Source organism: Peromyscus eremicus, chromosome 6, assembly GCF_949786415.1.
Source record: "Peromyscus eremicus chromosome 6, PerEre_H2_v1, whole genome shotgun sequence".
NCBI lineage: Eukaryota > Metazoa > Chordata > Mammalia > Rodentia > Cricetidae > Peromyscus > Peromyscus eremicus.
The window spans coordinates 93,055,028-93,079,258 of record NC_081421.1 but is presented as its reverse complement, the minus strand read 5'-3'; the positions used below and the strand labels follow the sequence as shown (position 1 = coordinate 93,079,258).

General features: G+C 45.3%; 1 protein-coding gene across 1 annotated transcript in view; it reads left to right on the top strand.

The window, feature by feature from the left end:
• The window catches only part of Slc44a3 (solute carrier family 44 member 3), a 73,944-nt gene that overhangs the window by 13,231 nt on the left and 36,482 nt on the right, over positions 1–24,231 (top strand). The window contains exons 6-10 of the mRNA XM_059264994.1: positions 4,620–4,780; positions 5,692–5,781; positions 7,841–7,965; positions 8,707–8,893; positions 20,729–20,894. Coding sequence (XP_059120977.1) covers positions 4,620–4,780; positions 5,692–5,781; positions 7,841–7,965; positions 8,707–8,893; positions 20,729–20,894 — 729 coding nt within the window. The remainder of the gene's footprint in view (positions 1–4,619; positions 4,781–5,691; positions 5,782–7,840; positions 7,966–8,706; positions 8,894–20,728; positions 20,895–24,231) is intronic.

Sequence of the window (24,231 nt, the reverse complement as noted above, 5' to 3'; positions counted from 1 at the left end):
TCTGCATGTTTGAGGCCAGCCTACTCTACATAGTAAGTTCCAGAACAGTAAGAACTATACACAGAGACCCTTAAAATTTTAAAAATAAAAACAAAAAGTCTTTTTGAATTCTAGTAGCAAACAGTTAAATAGTTTTCAAAGTCCATCTTTACCAGAAATTAAAAAAAAAAAAAAAGAAATTTAGAAAAAAACTTAACAGGCAAATTTGTGACCTTAGCTGAAAATGTTAAGATCTTGCTGAGAGAAATGAAAGAACCTGTGTACAATTATTAATATTAATTATTAATTCTACAATTAATTTAGAATGTCACCTCTCTCAATATTGTTTTATATGTTCAGCACATCCCAATTGAGTTTTATAGAAACTGATAAGTTTATACTAAAATATAGAAAAGACAAAATTATAGATATTGTAGTTTATGGACATATTGTAAACTATCTTCCATGGGCTCAGATGTTATTCACTTGGCCTCAGGTGACAGCGCTGTTTTGGGAGGTTATGGAAACTTCACGAGACGGGTCCTGGATGGGGGAAGTGAGTCACTAGAAGTGGAATCTCTCAGTGTCTCTTGCCTCTGCCCCACCTCCACCCATCCTCACCCCTGCCTCCTGCTCTCCGAGTCTTTTTCCCACTCACTGCTTCCTGTCCACTACAAGGTGGAGGATCTCCTCCACCACAAACATTATGATATTCTCAAGTACGTGGGCCCAAGCAAACGTGGGCTGAAACCCCAAAGAACAAGAATCAGAATAAAACATTCTTTCCTTGAGTGGTCTATATCTGTTCAATCTACTGGACCAGTGCAGCTGCAGCCATAGAAAATACATGACAGGGCCAGGGAGATGGCTCAGTGGGTAATGTGCTTGCTGCATAAGTGTGAAGATGGGTTTGAATCTTAAGGATCCAGGAACATCAGGATGCAGTACAGCACCCATCTGGATGAGGTGGAGCACCTGTCTGTGTTCCTAGAGCTTTTCAGGGCCGATGGAGGCAGACAAGAGAATCTCCAGAAGCTGTTTGGCCAGCTAGCTTGGTAAATATAACAGAAAACAAGCAAAAGACCACGTTTAAAACAAGGGGGAAGGCAGGGACCAAAACCTGAGGCTTCCCCCTAGCCTCTGCACATCACATGCATGCACGCGCGCGCGCGCAAACACACACACACACACACACACACACACACTATTTTAAAGAATACACATTTTTTAAAATGCATGAACAAATGGACTGAGCCATGTTCCAATAAAGCTTTAGGTATTACAAAAAAAAAAAAAAAAGGCAATGAGCCACATTTGGTGATCTCGACTTTCAAGTAGTAACAAAAGGACAAACAGTAGAATCAAGAAAAAGACACAAGCAGGCATGAACTCTGATGGGACAAGACCCTTACTAGAAGAGTTAGTCATTTGGGGAGCAAAATTAAGAACTGCTGAGAACGTGAAATCGGAATGTCCGTATATGTGTGTCCAGGAAGAATGTGAATGGTGAGGCCAGTCTCGGGAGATTCTCAGTGGTGGACTACTCCATGAGCAGAAAGAAAGTTTTATTGGGATTAAACTGCCAAAGGTATCTCTGGGGGTGGGGGTGGGGGGGAGAGAAGAGCGAAACAGCAGAGAAGCCAGAGAATTTCACAAAAGTCAGCAGGGTGGGGTCTTTGATCTGGTACAGGCTGTGTGGTTTGACCAGAAATTAGATGCCCTTACCAAGGTAGTTAATCTTTGTTGGGGGGTTGGGGGGTTGAGGGAGGTTCCTGGTAATCAGAAACCTACCTGTTCACTCAACAACAACACTTCTGTGTACCCCACCAAAGTCCTTCTGTTTAGAGCCTTGTCACCAGCACTGCCGTTTCAGGGGGGCCCACTTTGGACCAAAATTGACAGGCAATTATGAATTTTTTGTTTGTTTTCTTTTGCTTCATCTGGGTTTTTTGAGACAGGGACCTGGAGCTTCCTGTGTAGACCAGGCTACCCCCTAATTCACAGAGACTGCCTGCCTCTGCCTCCCCCGTGCTGGGTCCTGGCTTGACCAGCAATTCTGAAGCTTTGCACTAGGGTTGAGGATGGGAGGGTCTCAATGAGTGACACCCCAACAGCAGGGGCAAATCCAACAACTGGCTCCTGGCTTCTAATTGACGTTTTACAAAGGGTTCCTAGACAAATAGCTGATTGGATGAGGTCTCGGATGAGGAAAACACCAGCTAATTCTGGTATCATCTTGTAGAGCCGGAATATAAAGAAATGATGGAGGAGGGACAGGAGAGGAAGAAGGGGAGGGAGGAGGAGGAGGGGGAGGAGGAGGAGGAGGAAGTAGGCTGATAATATAAATACTTCTCTCTGTAGGAGATAGAACTTGAGTTCCCTCCCCTTGATAGTGAGTGAGGTTCAGTGACTCGTTTCCAAAGATCAGAGGATCAAAGAAAAAAAATAACAACCTTAATGAAGTCATCGAGGTCAATTCACAGCAATGTCACCTTGCCAGTTAAGTTCCCTGATGGGATTCTATGAAAAGGACATGCCATCTTACAGTGATGTCTTCCATAAACCCAGAACTGCAGTCTAGTCATGAAAGAACAGAAGAGAAACTCTACATGTGGAGGAAGAGTTTGCAAATAACCATTGAGAATCTTCAGAGATGGTGGTCATGAGAATCAAGACATTGTTATGGACCGAAGAGGATCATGAGAACCAGATGTGACTTGAGGTCCTGAGCTATACCCTGGAACACAGAAAGGACACTGGTGGAAAATGATGGAGTTTTATTAATTGCATACTGCCATCTCTGAAAACAATGGTTGCCTGTGAAGAAATGTGCTCAGTGCCTAAATACAAGGAAGATTAAGTCCATTGGACCTTCTAGAATTGATCATGTGAATGTTTTACCCCTCCAAAACTCCAATTTAAATTTAATTTTCCTGTTGAGTTTCCATTAAATCACTACTGGGTGACTCAGGGACTCTTTTTATAATATTGTGACCACCCAAGGAAGGTTCTTTCAGACGTCCATGTTGGACTTCAGTAGGAGTTTCAGAAGCCATCTTCTTTCTTCTCCATTTCCTCTTTACACAGCTCACAAAATGGCGGCTGTCCGGCTTTCAACAGTTTGTTAGATGATCCAGCCCTTCTTAAACTGGGAGTTTTAGCCCCACTGTTTGGAGCCCATGGGGTGGTGGAAGACCCTGTGATGATATCTGTGGTTCGTGAAGATTCTTTAGAATGGCTATTCCCCGGTGTGTTTACATTTTAGATAGGAGCCCAGAAAAGGTTAGCTTTCACACGGACTGATGGCGACAGTCACACAGCTTATCTTCACTTTCTGAGAGGATCAAAGAGAATCATTACCGTCATCAGTGCAGCTTCTGGTTGACCCAGGCCACCCCCCTAACTGTTCCTTAAAGAAATGTGGTTCTTACTGGGCGGTGGTAGTGGATGACTTTAACCCCAGCACTCGGGAGGCAGAGGCAGGGGGATCTCTGTGAGTTGAGGCCAGCCTGGTCTATACAGCAAGATCCAGAACAGGCTCCAAAGCTACACAGAGAGACCCTGTCTCAAAAAACAAAAACAAAAGAGGAGGAGGAGGAGGAGGAGGAGGAGGAGGAGGAGGAGGAGGAAAAGAAATGTGATTCTTGATATGAGCAGAAGGTTCAGGGAGTAAAATACTTGCTGCTTCAGCATGAGGACCTGAGTTCAAATCCCCAGCACCCACATAAAAGTTGGCCACAGGGGTGTATATATATTACCCTGAGCTGGGAGATGGAGGTTCTGCACTCACTGGCCAGCCAGTCAAGACAGTTGGTGAGCTCCAGGTTCAGTGAAGAGAGCCTGTCTCAAAAACAAGGTAGAGAGAGAGAAGGAGACAACTAATACCTCAGACCTACACACATGTGCACACATGTGTACATGCCCATACACATGTGAACATACACACAACCATGTACATACAACACAAACACACAGAGAGGGGGGGAATGTGTGTGTGTGTGTGTGTGTGTGTGAGAGAGAGAGAGAGAGAGAGAGAGAGAGAGAGAGAGAGAGAGAGAGAGAGATTTTATTCTTGTGCTGGAGTTGATAGTCTAAGGACCAAAACATAAGAATCCAAAATGTTCCCATTTATTTGTTTTTTAAAAAGGTGATATATAGATAATTCTACGGGATGTCATTCAGCCTCTAAACAACCAAAAGGAAGAGCAGTTTCAAGAGTCTAGTGTTTCCCTTAATCAGTTTCTCAACATGAGTATCAACTAATCACTGTAGCAGAGCAGGGTTGCCTATCTTTCTAAGGCGTGCTTTGAAAGCAGGATGCTAAACTTTTTTTACTATTTAAATTGTGTGTGTGTGTGTGTGTGTGTGTGTGTGTGTGTGTGTGTGTGTGTGTTTGAGCATGCGTAATTGGGTCAGGGGCTGATGCTCTCACACAGATGTGGAGGTCAGGGGCCAACATCCAGATTGAACTCGGGTCATCAGGCTTCAGAAGCAGGTGTCTTTACCTGCTGAGTCATCTCATTGGTCATAAAGTCCTTTTTATAGATGCTGAGTTTCTGGTTTGGGGATGTTGGAATTCTCAACATTTTTAAAGATAAATGACTCATCATCTCACCATTGATTCTGCCTCTTCTTTTCAGCAAGTCCTTCCCCTTATTTAACCGGTGTATCCCCCAGACCCCCGAGTGCTATTCCTTATTTGCGTCAGTCTTGATAAATGATGCTGATGCTCTCCATCGGATTCTAAGTGGAATAATGGCGGGAAGAGATACCATCCTTGGCTTGTGTGTCTTCACATTCGGTAATTCTTGATTAATTTTATTTAGTAACTGTTTATGGAATGCCGAATTTCTCAACACTCGAGTACCTTGTGTAATGAAAACCAGCATCTTTGACTTAAATATAGAGCTTATGTATTTTCTTCACAGATGTGTTCAAAGGTTCAAGTGTGGACAGGGGGCAGTAAGAATCGAAGACTAGTTGGCTCTCAGCTGGGAAGCAGTCCTGCACAGAACTGAGTTAATATATTGGTCTGGCTCCTGTCTTTTGTTAACTCTGCATACAAGATGGGCAAATAAAACACTGCCACCTTATGCATTGGCTATGAAAAATGTAAGCATCAGGGGCACTGGACACCAGTTCTTCTCGTCAGTGTGCCTTCCTGGCAGAGGCAGGCAAATCTCTGAGTATGAGACCAGCCTGGTCTACAGAGTGAGTTCCAGGACAGTCAGGGCTACACAGAGAAACTCTGTCTTGAAAAACCAAAAAAAAAAAAAAAAAAAGTTAGAACTTCGCATAGCCCAGCATAAAAGACAAAAGACTTAAATATGGTAAAAATTTAAATAGTTAATTTGGACTTGTAAGAAAAATATTATTTCTTTGTTTACATTTACGTTTTACATTTATTTTAATACATTATTTATTTATTCATTGCTTATCTATTGTTAACTATTTAAACTTGAGAAGAATACTGGCATTTTCAGAACCTCCTTACCGTAGCTGACTTGTGTCAGAGGCCTAGGAGGGTACCCTGGGTATTTGTGTTTAGTATTTGCTGTTTGGAAATTGAGTAAACCAGTCAGCCCTCACTTTCCTGGGCTTAGTCAGTTTTGTGCAATCACAGTTTTGTGCTGACCACCCCTTCTACCCACCGCCCTCCCCTGCCGCCTTGTTGCCCTGGAGCATCATGTTTGCCTCTGTTTACCTTTCCAGCCTTGTCTCTGGCCATGACGTTCACTTTCCGATTCATCTCCACACTTCTGGTCCACATCATCATTTCGCTGGTTATTTTGGGATTGCTGTGTAAGTATCTCCATTCTTTTTGAGTAAATGGAACATCTTTCCAGTAAGTACAGAGTTTAAAGGTTGGGGTTTTTGTTTGGTTTGGTTTGTTTTTTAACTAACTAGAGTCTTAGAAGGGTATGCAGTCCAGCCCCATCATTTTACATATAAGGAAAACCAGGTCCAGAGAGGCCAGTGGGAGTTGCTTCTGCCTCTAAAGAAAGTTACTGCCGACTCTATCCTTGATTCTACCTGTTGTGCAGCTCCTGAGACAAGCCTACCAACTGGGTGACCCTGGAGCCCATAACACTGGGCTGAGGACAGAGCTCAGTGCTAGAGTCCTGCCAAGCATGCACATTCAATCCCCTGCGCGGCAAACAAACAACAACACAAACATAAATTTTATTGGAACTTAAATACACTGTCAGGAAGAATTCCAGCTGGCCATGTTGGTGCACACCTTTAGTCCCAGCACTTGGGAGGCAGAGGCAGGTAGATGAACATATGTGAGTTCGAGGCCTGCCTGGTCTACATAGCAAGTTCCAAGACAACCAGGGCTACATAAAGAGACCTTGTCTCAAAGAAAAAAAAAATTTTTAAGAAGAAAGAAAGAAGAAAAGAATTTCTATCTTTCTTTTGGTTCATTTTGAAGGATTTATTCTGTGTTACACTTACTCTGTGGGCCTGTGAGAACCTATGATTGTCACACAAAGGCTCTGGTCAGTCTGAACAGCAAGGCTGAGAAGGAGCAGAGACCAGGGGACCCTGTGTTGACCCCTCTTTTTCTTACAGTGGATTGTGACTATCCTAGGAGTTTTGAGGAAGGAGGTAGAGGCCTCGTTTTCCAACTGATATAGGGCATTTTAATTTTGAATGATCAATATGACTGTAATGTTTTATCCCTTTGAATATTTAATTCTGCTCTCAGGCAGCCACACAGAGGCCTGGTGTCAGTCACCTTTCTGACTCTGTGACAAAATGCCTAAGTAAATCACTTAGAGAGAGACTGGCTTGGCTCACAGTTCCAGAGGCTTCACTCCACAGTCACTGGCTCCCTTGTTCCTAGCCTGTAGCATTATTCTCCTGCCGGAAGCCTGTGATAGCCTAAGGCTGATTACTACTACCTCATGGTCACTAAGATGCAGAGAGTTCAGGTCCCCGTAGGCTCTCCAAGAACACATCTCTAGTAACCCACTTCCTTCAAGTAGTTCCTACCTCCTACAGTTTCTTCTGCCTCCCAAGAATGCCAAGACTCGATCCAGCTGGGGATCAGGCCTTCAACACATGAGCTTCTAGGGAAGCTCTAAATCACAGCAAGCTCTGTATTGGAGAATGGCCATTGTGACCAGTGAAGGTTGTAGCATCCATCTCCCCATCTATGATGGGTAGACAACTATGACCTGCCTACAGTTACAACAGTAATGGTTTACGGTCATGTTTTTATCTAGGTGCAGAGTATTTGCAGTATCACTGTATCTTCCCAGTGCACCTCTGATAACATGATCTCCATGGGCTGTGTAAAAGACCCACCCAACATCCAGCCAGGCGTGGTGGCGCACGCTTTTAATCCCAGCACTCAGGAGGCAGAAGCCAGGCAGATCTCTGTGAGTTTGAGGCCAACCTGGTTTATAGAGCGAGATCCAGGACAGGCAGGGATACACAAAGAAACCCTGTCTTGAAAAACCAAAAAAAAAAAAAAAAAAAAAAGCCAACATCCAGTCCCCCACGCCCAGGAGCTGTCACCAGCAGACCTTCTGTGAATACTTTAGACTCGAATGCTCTTCCTCTGCTCACACTCATCCTGTGGACTAGGTCCCTGTGTCTCCAGAGACCAGTAGCTCCCCCAAGATTGACAGGTTCTCTGCAGACCTGGCTTTGTCCAGATCACCCAGAGAGAAGTGATGCGCTCCAAAACATCTGGGAATTTAGAACCTACTGTTTGAACAGGATCACTGGGTCAGAAGTGGCTAGACTCTGCGTGTGTGTGTGTGTGTGTGTGTGTGTGTGTGTGTGTGTGTGTGTGTGTAAGGGAGGAGTAGGTAATCTCAGGACATATGCCTGCTGTCACTTTGTTTTCTAGTTGTCTGCGGCGTCTTATGGTGGTTGTATTATGACTACACCAACGACCTCAGCACAGAATTGGACACGGAGAGGGAGAACATGAAGTGCATGCTGGCCTTTGCCATCATCGCTACGGTCATGACGGTAAGACATGCCCTTCCGAAGGCTGGTTGGGTAGCCACCATCAGCTCTGAATCCAAGTTACTGAATTGCAGCCAAAAACAACTTGGATGTTCCAGAAGACTTAACATTCCAGAGGTCACAGGACGTGGCCTTAGGGAGAACAGTGTCAGGAGAGTGTTGAGGTCAAGGAGTTTGTGGTAGATAAAGAGATAGTTAGACGTGGGAGCTGGTAGTAACAAAGACAAACCAAGATGCTTGACCAGGAAGAGAATAGTCGAGAAGGCTGGATGGTACGGGGGTGAAGGATTCTGGTTTCCTTAATTAGAGAGACTTATAACTATTTCTATGTGGAGGAGAAACCCAGTCAAGAAGGCATAGCAAGTAGCTCTGAGACATTGTCATTTTACGTCACATTCATATTCTCTTGCCTGTTGGCAGCCCATCTCTGATGTGTGGCATGTAAGTGGGAAAAGAGAAGTTTTTTTCCTTGACCTTTCAAGAGCCTTATTCTCACCTTCGAATTCTGACTGGCTCCTTTAGGCAGGGACTCGGCCTTGTTCGCCATTGTGACTGTGAGATCTCATACAGGGGCCAATACATAGTAGGGCTCAGTCAGTGCTTGTGAGTTATCTATTCAGTTACAACAGAAGTAATGAGTATCTTCCAAGAGAGCCGCTTGAGGTCAGTTAGACACTCCTGTTTCCAGCCCCACCCAGCCCCTCTCTGCTCTGCAGTGGTTTGCTCTGGCCTCTCTCTCAACAGGCAGTTCTCCTCGTCTTGATTTTCACACTCAGAAAGAGAATGAAATCGGCAGTTGAGCTTCTCCAGGTGACAAATAAAGCCATCAGCAGCTGCCCTTTCCTGCTCTTCCAACCACTGTGGACATTTGCCATCCTCATTTCCTTCTGGGTCCTCTGGGTGGCTGTGCTGCTGAGCCTGGGAACTGCCGGTAAGTGGCGCCATTTTAGAACTGACGGCCTGTTCCTGTGAGCACCAAACCTCTTCTGCAACCAGAGGCATCTGGTGATGACAGTGATGGATCCAGGGGCTCTGTCACAGAGGAACTCTTTTATACTGGCCTTGGGGAAGCTGGGTTTCATGAGTTAATAAATTCAGTCAGGCTTGAAAACTTAGGTGACACTATAACATGAACCAAAGCTCACAGGAAGACTACTGTTAAATGTCTTCAGGTTTAGGGCTGGAGAATATAGCTCAGTGGGTAGAGACCTTCCCTAGCAAGCATAAAACCCTGGGTTTCATCATGGCAACTCACAAACTGTGTGAAATGGCACATGCTTATAATATTAGCATTCCAGAAGTGGGGGCAGGAAAATCACAAGTCCATGGTCATCCTTGGCTACCTAGTAAGTTTGAGCCAGCCTGGGCTGCATGAAACCCTGTCTCAAAACAAATAACAACAAAAAGTCTCCAGGTTAAAATCTTCTCCACGGTAATTTGCCAGCTCCTGACAAATCAGTACTTTACAGATGACACAGAATCCAGGGAAGACTCTGCTAAGTGAGTTGATTCCAGCAAGACCAGCTTAAGTTTAAAACAAGTCCATGTGGACGTTCAAGTTTAAAACAAGTACATGTGGACGTTCAAGTTTAAAACAAGTCCATGTGGACGTTCAGATTGCTTTGGTTTTGAAAGGGACACTCTGCAGCCTTCATTCTCCTGGCGTATCCCAAGGCTGCTTCTCCTCCAGGGGTCTTTCTCAGACTCAGGTTCACTACTGTACCACACCAATATGTGGGTCCCACCTTCAGGGATTCTGATCTTATTTGATTTGGGGTAGGACAAAGTAGGTGGGTGGATGGATAGATGGATGGATGGATGGACAGATTTGGTATGGATATAAAGATATATTTTTTTGCTGGGTGGTCATGGCATTCTCCATTAATCCTAGCACTTGGGAGGCAGAGGCATGCAGATCTCCATTTGAGACCAGCTTGGTCTACAGAGTGAGTTTCAGGTAGTTAGGGCTATACAGAGAAAGCCTATCTTAAAAACAAATAAATATATAAACAAAATATATATTTTATCATGCTAATAGGGCATTCCTATGCTACATCGGTGTCATTCAAAGTGCTGTCTAAAACGGTGCCAAAAGCTTATGCCTAGGCATATCACCCGTTGTTGCCTTCACTGAGAACTTCTGCTGTGAGAAGAAAAGGGAGGACCCTGGAGAGATAGTGCTGTCTTGCAACCGCAAGGACCTGACTTTGATCACCAGAACCCAACAGGCAGAGAGAGTCAGATCAGAGGCTCACTGGTTGGGGGATAGCCTGGCCTACTGGTCAAGTTCTACTGGTCAATTCCAGACCAATGAGAGGCACTGTCTCAATAATGAATTAGATGCTGCCTGAAGAGTAACACCTGAGGTTGTCTTCTGGCTTCTACACACACCTGCACACATGTGCTCCTGCATGAACATGTACACATACAGATACACACACACACACACACACACATCAGCTGGAAGAAATAACATGCTCAGTGGTGACCTTCATTCAGTTGAAGGCCCTGCATTCTTGCAGACTGGAACCAGCCAGTGTGAGGACCAGCAGCAAGTCGGCGGGCCACAGTCCTGAAAATGCTTTGACTTTGCTCTTCGATTTGGTGATGGCCCAGATTGACACTCTGTGGCAGGTACAAGCAGTGAGTTACTTTATGAGACTGTTGCCAGGCAGACAAGAGCAGGAACAGACGCCACATCAATGAGGCTGGTGCAGTTCCCTAATATGTTATCAAGTGTATCTTCTCCATTCAGTGAGGCAAAAATACATGCTCTTGCATGATGTCTACCGTACAGACGCAGGCCCACATCACAGAACAACTTCAGAGTAGGAGCTTCTTCTAAACTCGGTTCCCTTCCCTCTCCTCTGGAATTAAGTGACCCTACAGAATTAAGATGCTCACAGGTCCTTGGAAGCCACAGCCCTGTGAGACCCATGTGTTCAGCTCTGGGGATGCTGGAGGAGCAGCCTCTTCTGGAGGTCTCTAAAGGCCTCTAGGGAATGTCCAATAACCACCCAGAGAGGAACCTGGGTCAAGAAGATAGACTATGATCATCAGAATGAGCTTTGTCTAGAAAGGAAAGAAAACTGAAAGATGTAAGGTGACGTACACAAGTCCCAGTGCCTTCTTCCTCCACAGCCTCTGCTCTTTCTTGCCATGTCATAGTTGAGAGGACTGCTTGGGCTCCAACTGTGGTGTCTCACTTCAGCCTTTAGGAAAGTGGCAGGAAGGAAGATGAGCATCCTTCCTCAGAAGTCACAGGCAACACAGAACTCTACCCACCCCCAATGGCCAGCTCCATGGGACATGCTAATACCTACCTGCTAAGGAGGTTAAGAAATGAAGTTTCCATTCGGCCGACCACGCATAGTTCGAAACTTACAGGTCTATGACCCAGAAGGGAGGAGAACCTCTACTACAGCGGCACTTGAGAGGAACGCACACTCGAGAGCCTTCCTCTAGCTCACTAGCTCAAGGTAGGCTCAGTGTCGTCAGAAGACAAAGAAGGGGCTGTGTGCACCAAGAGGAGAAGCCAGCCGTGTGCTGAAAGGCCCTCAGCTGACTCCACACCAGGTCGTTTCCGACATTCTCCTCCTCCAGCACTACAGTCCCCTTGTAACTTATCTGCCATTCTCAAGTTTAAAGCGAGAAAATTAAAGATCCAGTAAGTCACCCGTTGATAATCACGCAGCGAGGAGAAGCCAAGGCTGTCTGCTTCAAAGCTCTCTCAAATGGCGCCTCCACACTTTCCACTACTGACCTCACTTTCCGAGTGAAGCACTGACCCCACGGTGCAAGTGGATAGGCTGGAAATTGCCAGAATATCAGAAACAGATGAAGCAAATATAGACTCAGTGCAGGTTGAGAGAATCCCAGGAGAGGGCCTGGTCTCAGGCAAGAAGGAAAAACCCAGTCCTGAGAGTTGAAGGTGACATTGTAGAGTTACTGCCCCAAAGCTGACTTGAGATTGAACTGCTAACTTGGTACCTCGTGACATTCTCCTCCATGGGCCCAACAACAGTGCATTGACAGGCTCAGTCACAAGGACCCAGAGTGAAGGCAGGGAAGCAGGAGGCCATTCTTTGGTTGAAGGTAGCCTGTTTTTCCACAGCCACCTCATAGGACCATGTGTCAGAGTATGATAGTTCTCTGTTAGTGCAAGAACTCAGCGGGGCATGGATGAGAGGAGCCTGGGGGGAAGGAAAAGAAAGATGAGAGTCTAGAACCGAATATGGCTCTCTGGGTAAGCTGGTCTTTGCCTTCCCAGCAGAGCAGGCACTACAAAGAGTTACCCTTGCCCTCACAGCTGTAGTCCAGGATCATGGACTCCCTCAGGCCACCTGACCCTCCTTTCTACATACTCATGAGCTGTCCAAGAGCACAAAGTCCCTTTTGTTCCCCAAGACCTCTTCATTCAGTGTCAGTGGCTTGGCTCTGGGCCAAGCAGGCCAGCAACTGCATCGATGTTTGACTCTAGAAAGATGCCCCCCGCTGTGCCTGTGAGAAGTGAGAGCAGCTTCCACATCTTGGGAAAGGATGCTTGCCAAAGGATGCAGGTGGACAGTGCCCGGTGTCTCTCTGTGTCATTTAATGTCCTCTCGGGCAGTGATATGAGAGGACAGCATCTCTCTGTGTCCTACAGTGAAGACGTGTGTGTGTTGTGGGGTGTATCCTCAGCAGGTAAATATTTATGAGTTTTCTTTGGGGGCTGGTGGTTGAATAAGTTAATAATTTAATGTGCAAAAAATACAGTGAACTTTGGTGGGTCATGTTTCCTCATGTGAGCTGTTTCTCTAGTGACTTCATTCATCTGTTCACTAGTTCACAAGTTGTAGCATTTTGGGGATCATCTCAGCAGAGCATATGAACATCTGGGCAGCAGTAACATCTCGTAGTCCATTAGGACCTGTCTACTAACTAATCCAATGAAGTAAAGAGCCTGCTGTGATGGTGCATACCTGTCACTCCAGGAAGGACACTCAGGAGGCTAAAGCTAGGGGATCAGGAACTCAAGGATCTCCTGGGCTACAAGGAGAGAACCTGCCTTTAAAAACCAAAGTCAAAACCAAACAAAAAGCAAAAGTCATAGTTACCTTAGGAATCAAGCACACGCTGTTGGTGAGCAGAAAAGAGCCCAGATGATCTGGGTGGCAAGAGATCACTACGGTGGTCTAGAAGCCCAGAGTGGAGAACAATAGAAAAGGGTGGGGAGTATTTCCAGGTCCACACGGTGGCTGAAAGGGCAGTCACAGCCATGTGCACAGTGCGCTTGGAACAGGCACTCGGCTACGCTTGGAGAGGAGGCAGCAGGCTCAGAAAGGGTTTCCCATCAAAGGCCCTGCGGTCCAGGCTGCTTCAGATTTCCTGGGGAATCAGTTCTCTGTGCTGTCCATGGGAGGCTGAGCTGGAGGAGAGCTTTACCTTGCAAATGAAGGGCCATATGTTGTTGCTGTTGCTGTTGTTGTTGTTGGGAATTAGCATTGACTAAGGAATATCTCACACTGGTCTCAGCCACACTCGTTATTTGGTCCCCCTCTGCTGTGCCTGGTGGATTTGAGAACACAGTGTCCAAGAAAATTATCGGGGATCCAGAAGATGATCGAAGTCATTTCGCTGAGCCTGCCGATGGCCAGCCTTGTCTTGGGAACAGAGTGGGGAAGAGGGGAGAGAGTCTGCAGTGGCTTTCAGAAGTTCAGGTCATTTCATTGCTGCAGAGAAAAGCCGTCCTCATGGGTCACTCTGTGCCTTGCTCCAGTGAGATCTGACCTAGAACCCACTCCCTTTCCCAACTCTCACCCCAGCTCTCTACCACCAACTGCTTCAGAAGCTAGGCATTCTTAAATTTGTTTCCAGTGTTCTATTTCATGGATGATAGTCTACAAATTTCTTGGGCATGTAAACTTGAGTATTTCTTGTGTATTGTTCTCATATACTTCCTTCTTTCAGTAAATACTGATTGTCTGCCTAGTATGTGCTCATCTCTCGAGATGTATTATGTGTGCCTACTATGGGTTTTGGGTACTTGAAATAGAGCAGTGAGTCAATAGGCCCATTCTCCAGCAAGAGGGGTAAATATCGTATGTCTCAAGGTGCTCATTACTATGAAAGAGGTGTGTTGCTGTCTTAGTGAAGGTGTCTATTGCTATGATAAAACACCATGACCCAAAGCAACTTAGGGAAGAAAGGGTTTATGCTTCCACATCACTGTCCAATATTGAAGGAAGTCAGGACAGGAACTCAAACAGGGCAGGAACCTGGAGCTGATGCAGAGGCCGTGGAGGAGTGCTGCTTACTGGATTACTCAGCCTGCTTTCCTAGAGCACCCAAGGTCACCAGGCCAGGGTGGTACCTCCCATGGTGAGGTGGACTCTCACACATCAATCATCAATCAGAAAATGCACCCACAGGCCAATCTGGTGGGGGCATTTTCTCAGTTGAGATTCACCCTTTAAAATGAGTCTAGCTTGCCCAGCAGTGGTGGCGCACGCCTTTAATCCCAGCACACTCGGGAGGCAGAGGCAGGCAGATCTCTGTGAGTTGAGGCCAGCCTGGTCTCCAGAGTGAGATCCAGGACAGGCACCAAAACTACACAGAGAAACCCTGTCTCAAAAAAAAAGAAGATGAGTTTAGCTTGTGTCAAGCTGACACAAGACTGCATAGTTGTCATCCACAAGCATGAGAACATTAAGGAGAGGAGAACTCTCTTACTACACATCTTACTAATGCGTAGTTGGCTTTTTTTCTTTTGGGGGGCCACCGCCCAGCTCCCAAATAAAGACATGGAGATTTCTTATTCTTTGTTACAAATGCCTGGCCTCCGCTTAGGCCTGTTTCTAGCCAGCTTTTCTGACTTTAACTTAAATTATCCTGTTACTTTTTATCTATGTTTTGCCTTGGAGATTTTTACCTTTCTTTCCTTCTTTCTGCATGTCTTACTTTCCTGCTTCCTCTGTGGCTGTTAGCTGGGTAGCTCAGTGGCTGGCCCCTGGTGTCCCAGTCCTCATTTCCTTCTCCTTTTTCCCTCCCCTCTTTCTTCTCCCTCATTCTTTCTTCTTGCCTAGATTTCTCCTCCTATTTATTCCCTCTGCCCACCAGCCCTGCCTATCCTTTCTCTGCCTAGCTATTGGCCATTCAGCTCTTTATTACACCAATCAGGTGCCTTACGCAGGCAAGGTGAAACAAATGCAACACATCTTTACATAATTAAACAAATGCAGCATAAACAAAAGTAACACACAGCTACAGTTAAAATAACAGTCTGCAGCATAGACAAATACAACACATCTTTGCCTGGTTATAATATTCCACAGCAGATATGTTTGTTCTTTTTCTGTCTCTTGGCTCAGTGTGCTACATCAGAATGGACATTAAAGACAACAACATTTTTCTCTTATTTTCCCTAATTTTCCTGCAGCTGGAGCAGAGGCAGAAGCTAGGCTGGGGGGCTCAGAAGGCCACAGAGTCAATGGAACCTGTGGGCCAGTTTTCTAGAAAAGCTGCAAGAAAAATACACAGAACATTTTAGAAAACTGAGCCTTTTGAATTGTGTCTGCTCCTTTGGGGAAACTGTCCTGTCTGGTTGGTCTGTCTTTCTTATGAATCTGCCATTTACAATGATCAGTTTGCCACTATAGTCTCTTAAAATGCTTTAAAACTTGCCAATAACGTCAAGGCTACTACTAGGTATATAATGAATTCTATCCAGGTTATTCTAGTGTGTTTCAGAGAGATCTAGAAAGTTGCCTCAAGCATCTTTAATAGAATATCTTGGGGATTGGAATAATGTCTCTGCTCTTCCAGAGGACCTAGGTTCCATCCCTAACACCCAGATGGCAACTCACAGCCGTCTGTAATTCCAGCTCCAGGGGATATGATACCTTCTTTTGGCCTCCACAGGTGCAGGTGTGCACATGTATGCACACAGACACAAGTGCAGGCAAGACACCCATACACGTAAAATTGAAGTTAAAAAATAGAACATGTCCTTTGAAGAGTGTCCACCAATCTCTACATCCATCCACTAATTCAACATTTACTGTGAGCTAAAAATCCTGAGCTGAGCAGTGGTGGTACACACCTTTAATCCCAGCACTTGGGAGGCAGTGACACGCAGATCTTTGAGGTCTAAGCCAGCCTTGTCTACAAAGTAAGTTCCAGAACGTCCAGGGCTATATAGAGAGAAACTCTGTCTTGAAAAAAAATTCTATTAAAATATGTGGGCAATGTAGCTTTCTTCTCAGTTAGAAGACAGGAAAACATGCAGTGAGTAAAGTAAGCAAATGACGTAATAATTGGTAAGAGGTATAGAGAAAAGTGAATCAGAGGAAAAGAATTGTAAATGTCTGAGGAGACAGGAACTCAATTTCTAATTTGGCCATAGGGTTAGTGTTAGGGTTAGGGTTGAGCAAAAGATACTTGAACAAAGACTTGAAAGCAGTGTAGACAGGGCCACAAGGCTGACTTAAGAAAGGAAAATTGTCCCAAGTAGAACACCATAAAGAAGACGGGGTTCTGGGGCACAGGAAGGAAGCACATTCAGCTAGAATGGTGTCATTAAGAGAGCAGACCGAGGGGTTGGGGATTTAGCTCAGTGGTAGAGCACTTGCCTAGCAAGCGCAAGGCCCTGCGTTCGGTCCTCAGCTCTGAAAAAAAAAAAATTAAAGAGAGAGAGAGAGAGAGAGAGAGCAGACCGAAGGCATGAAGTCAAATCCTGGGGATATGAGATGGGAAGTTTGGAGAACAGAAACATGACCCGATGTTCATTTTAATGCATTTATGCAGGATGGAGAGAGATGGTGGTGTGTGGCTACTAGGTCTTTGTATTGCAATGTCACATACTGGGTCCTGCAACGACTTCAGAATGAGTAGCATTTGCTGGTGCAGTAGATGAAGGAGGAAGGCCAAAGAGCTGGCCATGGCTTTGGGTTGTTTTGTCTTTTCTCTAACTTCAGCCACTGGAGGATGAGATGGGAATTAACAGAGATGGGGCAGAAAGTTCAGAGGGGCACTTCATAAGTAGAAATTAATTTGGGGAGTTACTCTTTCAACAACTAGATGGATATTTCTAGTAAGCAATGAGTCTGAAGTTCAGAAGGAATGTACAAACAGTATTTGGGAGGAGATGAAGAATTGTGCTTTGAGACATTTCAGTGTTAAGACATCCTAGAAGGCTGGGGCTTAGCTCAGCGGTAGAGCACTTGCCTAGATTTGCTCTTGAAAATAAATAAATGGGTTCTGGAGAAAACGAGGGACAGCAAGGGGGGCTGAGAGTGAAGGCTGGGGGTAGGTGACGAGAGTGGTATTCTGGAAAAGGGTTTCCAGGGCCTGTGAGTGGTGCCGTGTCTAAGCTAAGAATGGAGATCTCAGCATTGATTTCTTACAGCACCTCAGAGGTCAGTCTATTGTAATTGTAGATGAGGGGGAAGGAGGCCATGATTGGAGCCTCTTAACAGAAGGGAGGAGGATAAGAATTAGAAAGATCTAGTATAGATGGTCAATCGGGAGGGATTGGACTGTGAAAGAGCCAAGGAAGCAGTCCAGAGTCGATTTGTTTTAATGGAGAGGAGTTGAGAATGGCCCAGGAAAGGGAGTATTTTGATGGAGAAGAGCAGAATTGTGAAGACGACTTTTCAAGGGTGTGGGAAAGAGTGGGATCTAATGGCAGGGTTGGCCTCTGGCTCAAGGGCAGCTTACCCTTTCAAGGGCCGAGGTTAAATTCTGGACACATTGATAAATATGCGTGGGGAACAGGCAGGACTGAGGTCTTCCAACTGCCTCATTTTTCTTAGAGCAACAGGAAGTGCAGTTATTGGCTCTGTGGTTGGAGGAGAGATTATAAAGCAGTTGTCGAGAAGACTAGATGAGCAAACCAACATGGCCACCTGTTAAGTCCTCAGAGTCTCAGAGGAGGCATCTTCTGGTTTTCTTTCGAATATTCCATTTTTCCTGCTAATAGCTAATGTCCATCAAAATGCCAGCATGCAGTAGGTGTTCAATAAGTGTTTAATTTCAGCATTGGGATCATATTACCCATAACTCATTTGTAGTTAACCATGCATCACGCTGTATTCTTAGCACCTTATCGGTTTATTATATTTGCAGGTGGTGGCTAATTGTGTCACATTTAGATTCAGGAAGAGATGCAGTCAAGTTACGAGAGAACGCGAAGCAGCTATTGCAATCCTTAGTGATAAGTGAAAACACAGATTTGCTTGTGGTTGGTCAGCTCCCCAACAGGATCTTGCCCGCACCACCAAGGCCCATCCAGGAGAGGGCAGTCCTGCATGCATAAGCATTCCTGCCCCACCCTCAGGCTCTGGAACACTGTGAAGGTTCCCAGGCTTTCAAGCCACAGTGCCTGACCCTTTAAGAGATTTATTTGCTTAAAGCAGTGGTTCTCTTGCAGTGATTTCCCCCCAGGTGGCATTTGGCATCATCTGGAGGTATTTTGAATCATCATAAATGGGGAGCAGAGGCAAAGTATACTCCTAAACACCCACAAATTGATCAAACAATCACTACGCTTTACAGGGAGATAATCTGCTCCAAAGCGCCAACCAGTGCATTGAGAAGCTGAATAATCCTCTCTCAATGAACATCTGTAAACAACTCAGGAAAACTGAGACAGAGGAAGAAATAAAAGGCACTCAGGGTGATGCAGAGATGGCTCCCTGGGTAAAAGCACTTGGTGTTCAAGCCTGACAACCTGTGTTTGGATCCCCAAAACCTCCATAAAAGCTGGACCTGGTAGTGCAAGCCTCCACAATCCCAGCGTGCTATAGGGAAAGGGGAGACAGGTGGAGCTCCAGGAGTTTGTCAGCCAGCTAACATAGCTTATGCAGCAGTAAAGAGACCATCTCAAACAAGGCAGGAAGGCAAGGACTAAAGCCTGAAGGCTGTCCTCTGACATGGCATGGCATGTATGCCCACACCCTCACACATGAGCATGCCCAATTGCCGGCACACATGGGGTGAGTAGAGAAGATTCAGCACTTCGACCCACAGAAATCTGTCAGAAAGAGCCTATGGGCTTTGCTTCTTTGGAAGATATCAAGTCTTTGAGTGGATCGATTTATCACTTCAGATGCTCCATGTGCTGGCTGTTGTCACCAATGTGACAAGCTAGGAAATGTGTAGCAGTGACCATGCAGGGCAGCCAAGAGGGCAGATTGTCTTCTCAGTATCCATACCGGCCTTCTATCTGTGTGAGAAAAGTGATGCCACAAACCCCCCTTTATGTTAATGTTCTCCACGTCCAAAACATAATTTGCTACTGGGACTCATGGTCTTGCTGCTTGTTCTCAGGCCCTGTGTACTTCAGATGGTTCAGAGTGCTGTCCTCAAAGCCTGCTGGCCTGATTCATCTAAAGGACTTTGTCATCATGAGGGGCTACTTCCTTGCATTTGGGAACGCTTTTCTGAAACACACCAGCTTTGGAAAAAAACACAGGCATATTTCTGAATATGTGCCTCACCTGAAACACATCTCTTTCCAAGCCACAATGAGCTCAGCATTCAGTAGCCCAGTGTGGCTGTATCTCTGTAAAGCAAGCTACCCCACTGCCTCTCACAGTGGGAATCTTGTTCGGCAGAACTTAGAGAGGAAAGAGTGAAGATCAACCTCCTTCTGTGGTTTTGCTTCACACGTGACTGTCTTCATCCCTTCCCTTTGTGCATGAACTCTGTTGTGAATGTCTAAAGGTGAAGGGATGGATGAACTGAACGTCTGTGTGTAGCTGTGACAAGAAGCACAAAGACATGTTTAAATCACAGGCAGGCTGCAGGTTTCACCAAAGACCAAAGTGCCTGCTTTCTTTATTTTAGTAGTTTATTTAAAGAGCTTATGAGAGAACATATAGAAATCAAGCATGGCCATGGAGCTGGGAGCTGGTTTACCAGTATCTACAGAGCTAATCCAAAGGATTCTTTAGGTTGGAGAAGAAAGGAACAGTGGAATCTTATTAATATGCCCTTACTGAACTTAATTTAATACAGTATTATACTCCTGAAATACAAGATAACAATAATACAATATCAATAAAGATAATGATAATTGTTATCACCCATGGAGGGATACTTCTGTGGGCCAGGCTGTATCTCAGAAGCTATCTGGATTATATCACTTCATGCTCAAACTACCTGGAGGAAACTAGTACCCAGGCAAGACTAAGACTCCAAGAAACAATATAATGTGTCCCAGCTTTCCAAACACTAAGCTCCAAATCAAGGACCTCAGGCATCTCACATGTGCTAAGAGAGTTTGCTCTTACAACAAACTCTAAATGGAATCCCTTTGAGTAAAGGAAGAATCTCCAGAGTCTCTTTTATGGAGTCTAAGTTCTTTGGTGAAGAGTTCTGTAATACAGCCATAATATTTTTGTGTGTTTTTGTCAATGTAACCTATTTGGCCCACATCATACGAGGTGATGTAACAGAAAGTATACAGGGTAAGGTGTCCTTCTATTAATCATGAGACACCCCTAAAGTTAGACTCTTTGGAACCCATTTTCACACCTTCAAAGTAGAATGAATTTGAAAGTGTGTGTCAAGTGTCTTACAAACTCCCTACAGTCACTGTCAATACCGCTCTTCGATCTATTTAAATTCTCAAATTTTAGTGTTTGCTGTATGAATTTAAATTTTACTTTGACATCTACATTTTGCATAGTGCCAAAGACCAAGCATGAAGAAACATGGCCCATTGATGCATCTTCCAAGATCAGGGAACTATTGGTATAAAGCATGTTTGTATTTTAAATTTTAGGCACTGCCCAGGTGATGGAAGGTGGCCAAGTGGAATATAAGCCCCTTTCGGGCATTCGGTATATGTGGTGGTACCATTTAATTGGCCTCGTGTGGACTAGCGAATTCATCCTTGCATGCCAGCGTATGACTATAGCGGGAGCAACGGTCACTTGCTATTTCAACAGGTGAGTCCAGTCTTTGGCGCCTGGGGTCTGTCTGCATGCTGCGGCATGTATACGCATCTCTGAAGATATTCGGGAGTTTTCATTCAACTCTTTAAAAGAGAGTAACAAGAATTAGAAAAACAAGCCAACAAAAAGATTAAGCTAAAATTTGGCCTAAAAGCTCATGGATGGGTCAGAAGTAGTCGGCCTTAAATCTCACACATTTCCAGGCTCTTTTGTTTAAACTAGAAAATATAGAAAGAAATCAAACAGCAAAGTAATCTTATCGCCTAGAATTAACAAATACCTAAAAGAAAGGGTTATAGTCTCCCTTCTCAGACTTTAAACATTTTTGGTCTATTTTAAATACACTCCAGCAGCTATATCAACTATTTTACCTCTGTGAAATAGGAAGAATATTTACTGTAAACCATAATTCATTTCCTTAGCATTAAGTACTAGTGAATTGATTACTCACTTCTGTATCTATAGCCCATTACCTCATGAAAATAATTGAGGACTCCTCCTCCTCCTCCGACTCCTCCTCCTCCTCCACTCCCACCCCGGCCCCACTCACATATTCCTGAGCTCTTTGTATGTCTTGTGTGTAACTCTCCAGGGATTGTAGCCAGAAGAGCAGGCTCGGGACAATGACAGGGTTGGACTTGGAACAGGAAGTTTACTCCTGGTAGAGCTGACCCTCCTCTAGCCTCTCAGACCAAATGAGTAGATAAACATGAGCTTTCTGGGGTGAGAAAGCCAAGCAGCCATGATTCATGCCACCGAACAGTTGCCTCCGGACGATAAAGAGCACTATGGGTTTTTAATACGACGGTACCCTTTGGGAACCACATCGTTGGGGACTCTGGAGGATCCCAAAGGGGCTGCTGCCCTTGGTTGTCATTGAGAGCCTCCCAGCAGCTGGAGGTGGGAGCTGCGTGGCCTCCAGCAGGAAACACATATCTGTCCAGCCAAATTGGCCAGCAGGTAACATCTGTCTGACAGATTTATGTTATCATAGCATAACCAGACTAAAGCGTTTACAGCAAGGGCTTGGATGCAGAGGTCCAGTGGTTCACGGGCATTGATCCCAGCCCTCCCTTCTCTCCACACTCCATCATGAAAGAAGTACAAAGGAGTAAATACACAGACTGTGAGAAATAGGCAAGCAATGGCAACAGATGAGAACCATCAGCCTTGAAACATGTGACTTTGGACACTAACGTCAAAAAAATAAAATTCAGTCACGTGATGAAAACTGAAGACAGGATCCGCCCCAGCGGGAAAAGCTAGGTCGGCTTGTGCATGCAGGCTGTGTGCAGACATGCAAAGAAGATGCTGGCTGCGTGCAGAAGCCAGAGGCAGGAAGTCAAGTATGAAATGTGCTTCCAGCCCAGCCAGATGGCTGGGCAGGTGACAGCGCCTGCCGTGAAAGCCTGGTGACCTGAGTTTGATCCCCAGAACCCATGCTAGAAAGAGACACCTGACTTCCGGAAGCTGTCCTCCAACTTCCACCGGCGCATTCCCGGGCCCTCACGCTTACATAAACACAGCATATGGATAGATGCACAACAATAATAAGTACAAATGTAAAAGCAAATAAATACAAAATAAAATGTGCTTCCAAAGATGCTAAGTCTTCAACCCCTAGACCCTTCCTCCATATAGAGAGAGGACGCCTTTACTGTCCAGGACTATAACCCAGAGAGGGTCTGCTCATGAGGTGTCCAGCACAGCTGAGGCTGGGGCAATGCTGTGTGCTGAACCAGGGAGAGCAAGTAGAAGACTACGTGCTGATTGGTGAGGACCCCATCACCATCACACCCCACATTCCTCAGCTCAGTTCCCAGGATCTTGGCAGCCAGGTTGGTGCTCTAAAGGGGGGAAGCTTTCTAATCCAAGTCAGGTGCCACAGGAGCCCCTGGTGAAGTTGACTTCCAGACTCCTACCCCAGCAGTGGCTCTCCCCAGGCAATAAGCAGTCTCTCTGACACAGAGCATCCAAGGGTGTGTGACCTGCTCATTAGTGCTTACGGTACATCCGAAGAAAGTGAAAGGGATTAGACACCAAACGAAAGGAATTTAGGGGAAACAGACACAGTGCGAGCTGCAAAGGAACCCGGGGACAGTGACCATAATACTGTCACAGAGAACAAAGAATGTGAGCCCATTAACTCAGACTCCACACATAAAAATGAATATGGAGAGAACAAGGCAGACCTTTTAATAATCAGCTATTTCAAAACTAGGAATTGTCTATTGAATGCTTAAACTATGAAGCTGAAGAATTCTTCTAGAAAGTTGAACAAAAAGACAAATGGGAAAATAGGAGGAGGGATAAAATGTTAGGGTTATTTAGGAAACCCACTATCTCACTAATACAGTTTTAGAAAGAGCAAACAAAAAAAATATATATTTTGGGAGCTGGGTCTCGTGTAGCCCAAGCATCAAACTCGCTGTGTTACTGAGGGTCACCTTGATCTCCTGATCTTCTTGCGTCCTCCCCTGAAGGTCTGAGATTTTTCAGGCATACACTACCACACTGAAGTGTAGCATATACCGGGTGTGGTGGCGCACACCTTTAATCCTAACATTCGGGAGGCAGAGGCAGGTGGATCTCTGAGTTCCTGGCCAGCCTGGTCTGCAGAGCTAGTTCCAGGACAGCCAGGGCAACACAGAGAAACCCTGTCTCAAAAAAACAACAGCAACTATTAAAGAATGAAATTTTCAAAGAAACTTGGTCAGAGCTGAGGACATAAGTTAGACATCTCCAGAAGCTTCTCAAAGAGTAAAAAAAAAAAAAGATCGGACAGGGCTTGAGCATCAGAATCAAATCTGACCTTTCACATTCAGCAGCAACTCTGAACCCAAACACAGCAGAGCAGAACTGTCCAAACGTGTGTGCTCCCAGGTCCCTGAACCTAGAGTTCTATACCCATTCCCACCATCGATCAATTAAAGGTCACAAAATCCCCAAAGATTTCCCGGGCACATCCTTTCCAGGAAGGACGTTTCCACTGAGTGTCATGAGTAAGCCAGGGAGGAACAGGAGTTTCCGAAAACGAGCAGCCTGTAGAAAGAAGCCGGGGGAGTTCCTGGGAAGGTAACAGTGTTGCAAGTGTTAAAACAGAAGTGGAGCGGAAGGCTGAGTGGGAGACCAGTGACCGGCAAGAGGCTGTCTCTGGGCAAAGACAGGGCCGAGAGGGGAACAGATGTGCTTAAACACGTTGAGATTTACACTCGGGCTCAGTGTTGAGTGGAGCCCAAGGGAAACAGAGCAAATAAAAAAATGTCATACAAGTATGAACTCCAGGAAAACCCTAAAGTTGTACAGAAGAGGAAATATAGCTGGATGGTGC